This window comes from Triticum dicoccoides, chromosome 4B, assembly GCF_002162155.2.
Source record: "Triticum dicoccoides isolate Atlit2015 ecotype Zavitan chromosome 4B, WEW_v2.0, whole genome shotgun sequence".
Lineage (NCBI taxonomy): Eukaryota > Viridiplantae > Streptophyta > Magnoliopsida > Poales > Poaceae > Triticum > Triticum dicoccoides.
In genome coordinates this window covers 138,005,904-138,012,852 of record NC_041387.1, presented here as the reverse complement: position 1 = coordinate 138,012,852, position 6,949 = coordinate 138,005,904, and the positions used below count along the sequence as shown (strand labels likewise).

General features: G+C 41.3%; 1 protein-coding gene across 3 annotated transcripts; it reads right to left on the bottom strand.

Annotated features, from left to right (window-relative positions):
• Positions 1-707: 707 nt before the first annotated feature.
• On the bottom strand, positions 708-6,377 carry LOC119293472. Of its 3 annotated transcripts, XM_037571944.1 has the most exons (5): positions 6,243-6,377; positions 5,957-6,134; positions 5,619-5,856; positions 3,707-3,851; positions 708-989 (listed from the first exon to the last, which is right to left on the bottom strand). In XM_037571944.1, exons 3-5 carry the CDS (start codon positions 5,818-5,820, stop codon positions 908-910), a joined length of 429 nt encoding a protein of 142 aa, XP_037427841.1. In that variant the 5' UTR covers positions 5,821-5,856; positions 5,957-6,134; positions 6,243-6,377; the 3' UTR covers positions 708-907. The 3 variants fall into 3 exon arrangements, 1 of the variants encoding a protein (XP_037427841.1); XR_005143074.1 differs by lacking the exon at positions 708-989 and having other exon boundaries at positions 3,477-3,951; XR_005143075.1 differs by lacking the exon at positions 708-989 and having other exon boundaries at positions 3,477-3,951; positions 5,619-5,805.
• Positions 6,378-6,949: the final 572 nt, after the last annotated feature.

Genomic DNA, 6,949 nt, shown 5'->3' with positions numbered 1-6,949 from the left:
CTGTTAGCTACTAGCTATTACCTAGTGTGCTTGATGCTACTGCTACAAAGAAGGTAATAAAAGAATATTCACTGCTGCTTCTTGCAAGTTCAAGAATTGGGTCTGATGTTGTGCGGGCATGCATGGTGTGTGCTCTGTGTTTCTTATTTGTGCGGGATGTGATCTCTGTGATGCTCTCATTAGGAGAATTTGTGTTTATTGAGATACCATATATAAATGGGTGCCATTAGTGCTCCCATTTGTATTTGGGCTTATCATAGTTCACAGGGGAGAGCTATTATGTACAGAGTTCATGTATTGATGCCCCCGAAGTCCATGTAAAGCTCTGCTGCTGTGCTGCCCTCATCGGCCTCAGCTATGTACGTCAGTCCAATCCCGTCGCCCCAGGCCATTCACTGTTGCAGCGACTAGGCCGTTCATAGAAAATGTTGATTATATTGATACCTAAAACTAATCTTTGCTCACTTTTGAATTGAAAAAGAAATGGAGTATCTCTAATAATAAGTTCATAGGAAAAACAGAAACAAAAATAAACAAAAAAACATGAAACACAAAAAAAACCATGAAATTTGTAGGGAAAACATAATAAGTTCTAGGAAACTAAATATAGAAGTTCACATTTCGAAATGAATGAAGTATTTGGGAACTAAAATGAAGTATTTCAAAGTACAGAACTTCTATTTAGGTTCTTTGTGTACTTCCAATGTTACTATGCATGAACTTGCCATTATTTTTACATGTTTTACATGATTATGGTCATTTCGACCATGACAAATTTCATTTCACCTTGTATGCTTTTTTCCGTTCATCTTACAGGTCAAAGGACCTCCCTTCAGTTCAATGGATTCAACAAAACTAATCCCTGCTGCCACTGCATCCTGAGTTCAAAGGATTCCTTAGGGGGCTTCTACACCATCTTGCTAATGATGCCATCACTGGATGCCACAGCCATGCTTGTCATTCTTGTGCTGCCATTAACATACTGCTCCCTGTTTTACTCCACAAGATCCATAGAAATAAGTTATATTCAGTTCGCCACTTTTACAATTGATGGTCCTATGTTAACGGAAACAATAGTTCAAGCTCCTAAAAAAGCAATTATGTGTACGCTACATCACTTTGAGAAACTACAGCAAACAAAATAAGGATAGCTTGATACTACTTGATTTATTTTTGATAGTACTACTTGAACCCTTTCTGTTGTATACATTGGCTCCTATTTATTGCAACCTCGTCAGATTGTTGGATGCATGTGGTCCTTCTTTTGTGCATATTCAGTTTCAATAAACGGTGAACTGAATGGAAAAAATCATGCCATCTACTGTGAAAGTTCAAAAAAAAGGAGAGCTCATTTATAGGTAAAAAATTCATGTACATCTACAGGGAAAGTTCATCTAAAAATAGAGTTCATTTATAGGTAATAGAAAATTGATGTACATACAATTGGATATGTGTGCGAAAGAAAGGACAATGGGTTTGAATTCACACACAAAAATCAATTGACGAACCTCACAAGTTCGGATATGATGACACCTTCAGTTCAAGTGATCAACCCCTAAACATGATCAACCCCTAATGTGTTATTGCGTGAGGAGTTCCTAGTAGTTCATGTATTATTGCATGAGGAGTTCATGTGTTACTGCCCAGTAAGTAAACTGTTAATGACTCTCAAGTGATGAAAAAAATGGACAGTAAACTCATGAAAACAAATGTCATTCAGTTCGTAAACTGTTGAAAAGTTATGAGAAAAATCATACCGAAAAAATATAGTAAAGTTTAATGTGTGAAAACATGCTCAGTACAAATCCATACGGACATCCGTTCAAGTACTCTTTTTCGGAACCATTTAAAATTACTCTATGAAAAATACCTCAGTACAAACACGCACATTGATCAGTACGAGTACTCTATTTTTTCTGATAGAAAAATAGCACAACGTGTCTCACTGTATTCCAAATTACTCTTCAACAGTTGCTAATTTGAGAAAACGTTCAACACATCTAGGTTTTGATTTTCGGTAGCTTTCCAACGGTATATTATTTGCCCCATTTTGACAAAAAAATTAAAAAAATCGTGTTCGAAATCAAATTTGACCGTATTCGAATTCGAAATCAAATTTGTAATGAGAAGAGCTGCGTGCAGGCCACCCGGTGCTCCGTCCTCGATCCGCCTCAGTCATCTACCTCTCATCCTCTCTCTGCTCCGTGTGTGTGTGCAGGGAGTGGGAGCAGATAGAGCAGGGGAGTGGGAGGCCCTTCCATGGTGAATTCATAAGCATCTACCATGGAGATTGTGAGCTTTGCTTGAGAATTTATGTTGTTGGTCTGTCCATTGTAGTTCCAGTATAGCGGCGTCCTCTTTTTCTAGTGTTCCTCTTTCGATGTTGCTGCATGTGTTTAATAGCCCATTGATATGATTTCTGGAAACGCTTCAGTACAGAGAAGCTTCCGTACAAAGAAGCTCCTGCGTGGTCGCCCATTTTTACTAGCACTGCGCAACCGGCCAAGTTGAGCACACACACAAGAAAAAAGTGAAAGTACATGTTTTGAAAATTTTGTATGTTCAAAGAAATAAACCTCATATGTTCAGGAAAAGAGTTTCAAAACATTTTTGTGCTATTTACTTCAGAGTTTGTCCGCTATTTCAACTTTTGTTTTAACCTTTTTGTTTCTAAACTCTGCATCTTTTCTGTTTACAGATTGTTGGCATGATTCTTGAATTGGGGACCGGAGTTCAAGTATTAAATCCAGGCAAGTTCAAAAAATAAACTGCATCAAGTTCTTGTTTATTTAGCAATATATAAGTTGACTATGCAAAAATCAGTGGTTTCAAATATGAAAGAAGAATGTAAAAGGTCCAACATGCGCATGTTGCCAGTGCCCCTAGAAGGCCTCCGCCTCCGGCTGCCAGTGCAGCTCACGGCTCCTGCACTCCTCCAACATGTGCACAGTTGCTTCTCTCCTCTTCTTTCTCTCTCTCTTGCATGACGTTGCTGCTCCTCTCAAATCTCTCTAGCTCTATTAATTCATGATGATGCCTCATCTCTGAATTGTTGTGGTGACGTTGAGGTTTTGTTGTCACCCACAGGATCCCCTGCCTCCATGTCCACATTCAGATGTGTTGCAAGTTCAATTGTTTTAGTTCAAGCGGGTGCACAAAACACAATGTTCTAGTCAGTGCTGTCCACATATGCTGCAAGTTCAATTGTTCCAGTTTGAAAATTTGCTACCCTAGTCATTTGTTTGTTGCTAAAATATCGGAGTCGTACTTCTCATTCTTGCTTGAATTTTTTCTATACCATCGTCTTTATTTCTAAATGTCAGTCACTTTTTTTGCCGCCAGGTGTTTGCTTAAATGCCTAAACAAAGACCTATTTTAGTTCAGTTCAAATTCTAGTTTTAGTTCAGTGCAAATCTTATTTTAAGTTCAGTACAATTTCTTATTTTAGTGTGAGCAAATCCTTCAAATGTCTTGCCTTATATTACTGCTATGTCAGTACACAGAACAATAAAAATTACATCAAATTGACAATGTTTAATCTCTTCTATGTTAGTATAGGCTACATGTATACAACATTTAATCTGTAGTAGTAGTAGCAGTCTTGCTATGTAAGGGAGCAGCCGAACTCCAGTAATTTGTGAGAATATCACTTTGGATACATGAGTGCAGGATTAATACATTATTAATTATTGCAGGTAGGTCGGACCTTAGAAGCCACTTGTAGCCGCACTTGCCGGCACCCGCGACGCGCCACCCCACTGGCCCCCAAGGCGTGCCGTCGCCTCGAGCTCCGCCTTGCGCAGCTGCTCCAGCTCTGCCTTCCAGGTGACCAATGTGTCTGCCTCCGTGCGCTGCGTGGATGAGCGTGTTATGGAACCAAACGATTTACCCAATCTGAACAGTAGGGAAGGTGCATCATGTACACTATGGTGCATCAAATTCCGCATCAACCTGAACAGTAGGGAGCGTGTTATGTCATTCATGTATGAAAATGTGCAGTCTGTGCGGTGTATATGTAATTCTTGTACATGTATTATATGTGGAAAATTTTCTGTCTGATGATATAATTGCTACTTCTTGAAAGAAGGTATACATGACAGTTTGATGTGCGTGCAAGAATGAACAAAATGGTTTGAATTAAAAACATTGATCAGTACAAATTAAAAAACAATGATCAGTTTGAAATAAAAGAAACGATCAATTTGAATTAAAAACCATGATTAGTTCGAATTAAAAAGAATGATCATTTTAAATTAGAGAGAATAATCAGTTCAAATAAAAAACAATGACCAGTTCAAAATAAAAAAACATTTTGAATTAAAAACAATGATATGTTCAAATTGAAAACAAGAAAAACCGGTTTAAAAATAGAAACATAGAAGTCTGAATTAAAAAAATGATCAGTTCTGTGTTTTGAAAAGATTTTAATGCAAAATCCCAGTAAGTTCAAAATAAAAAAAGATTCCATTTGAAGCGTTTGAAAAGTTTGAAAAAAGATTTTTGCTCAATTCCAGCAAACGTTCAAACTCTTTAGGTGGAACAGTTTGAAGGTTCAGAAAAGATGTTAAAAAATTTAACTTCACGAAAAAAATATTGTTTATTAAAAATGTTGCCCTCTCACACACCTACCCCACGGCCACAGCCACACAAAAAAGTTGAAAATTAGGGAAACAAATTATAACACTTTTTTTATTTAGAACAACGTGCTGCCAGATTATATTTGAAAACAAAAAAGGGATAATTTTTTGTGAGATAAAAAAGGGATAAATAACATGCACAGTACGAGTTGAGCTTCACTAATTAGAAAAGGCCCAAACTGCCAGAAAAACTATAATAAAGAAAGCAACATGGTCAGTTCTTTGGCCCAGCCTTCCTGTGTCCAAATTTGCAGTCTGGCCAGATATGCAGAAAACTGTATCTATTCACTTACAGGTGACATTCACTTATTGAAAGCTAAAGTTCGACTGGTTCTGTTTCTTCAAAAATCACAAGAGACCACCTACACGAGGATTGATTCTGTTTGTTCCAGCCGTGAAATAGCTCAGATCATTGCACATGGACGTTATACATGCTCTACATATGCAGAGTTCAAACATCGATCCTCAATGACCCGAACAGGCTAGTGAGCCACGGATTCCTCGGAATGTCGCCGCCTTAGCGCAAAGGCCGTTCACCTACGCCACCCCAGGTAGTTCACCATGATCACCAGAGCCCGTTCAACGCCGCAGCTCTCAAGCCGTTCACCCCCAACAACCCCACGCCGCAGCGCTCAAGCAGTTCAAAGATTGTCGTACCACAAGTTCAGAAGTGTGGCTTCGGGAAAGAGAAGTGTGGGTTTCTAGCAGTAATTTTGGCAGAAGCTGTGTGTGATTTGTAGAGCTTTATATAAAAAATGAGCAATTGTAGGCCTATAAGCTGATGGACATGACTAGTATTGACTATTAAGTAGGCACGAAATATGGTTAGGTTTCTGCACTCATTTTATAGAAAAAGCAATTCGTAACATAGGCTAACTTTCAAGCTAGAAGAAGGCAGTACAGTTTAGCAGAGTGTTGTGTTGACTGACAATGTCCATGTAGCAGTGCTGAAAAAAGCAGAGGAGAGAAATTGTAGCTTACAGAGGTAGGTGACACAGGGGCTGGCCGCCTCGACCTCGTTGGCGACACGGAGGATGGGCGCGATCTCCACGAGCGACGATGGCACCACCTCAATGTCGAAGATGGGCTCGCCGAGGTTGATGGCGGTCTGCCTCCTCACAATCCGGCGAGGCCCCGACGGCTGCATCGGGTCTGCCCGGGAGAGCATCTGCGACAAGGACATCACCGGATCAATCTCTCTTCCGGTCACTGCCCTAACCTGAACGAGCACCCACATACACACACACACACATAGATGCGGAGCTTAGCATACAGTACATCGAGATAGCTCCAGAAGGTTCTAGAAGGCGGGGCATTACCTTGCTCCTCTAGCCAACCGATTCCACCAACAAAATTCGGGCATGAGAGAAACTGGATTCCCCAAACAATTCCACCAATCGCCTGGAAACAAACGGAGTTCCAGGCTAGCCCGTGCGTGAGATTCCCGGAATTCTGGAAAAGTTAGTGCACTCCGCTGCGCGCGCTGCTCTCAGTGACCTGGAATGAGACGAGAAGCTCAGCAGGGGGAGCTATAGAACCTCGTCGAAGCTTCTAGAGAAGTAGCAAGAGGCGAGGCAGAGGTCGCTGGAACGAGCAATTACGCACCGTGCGCGTGCGTGGGAAAAGCCAAACCCGCCAGCCCGCCGCCTCGGCCACCGCGACGTCCTTGCGTGCCGGCGCACGAGACCGGAGCGCCGGAACTGGTAGAGGCCTCCACCGGAAGCTTCGTGCGAGGAGGTGCGGCGGGAGGCGGAGGGGGATTTATTGTTCTGTTAGCTGAAAGCATCAGTTCAACCGTCTCAAATTCATCAGTTTAACCCGTAAAATTCATCAGTTCAAAAAGGGTAACAGAAAAATATTCTGTTACGTGTAACAGAATAGCCAGATGTGTATGTGTGTCTATATATATATGTCGTGACTCTTTCCATAGCTCCTTAATGTATCATCGTTCTCGATTTCGCAAATTGTTCTCCACACCATCTATTCTAGATCTCTCATGAAGTCCCTATCACACACACAATGACTCGCTTCCCTTACGTCTCCGTACATAGGCCAATTTCGAACAACATCAACATTGTCTCCCTATCTATACGCCATTTATGGACACAAACGCCCCCTCTCTTCCTCTCTCTCTCTCGCGCGCGCGCCCTCACACCCCTCTCCCACACACACACTTGATGTATCTTCCAAATAGTCTGCTCCCCCCACCTGCACCCATGCTATCCCGCTACTACACATGTCACACCATTCCCCCTTCCCTTATACTAGGTTTACATCATTAGTGGTCTCTCTACTCCACATACACACACTCC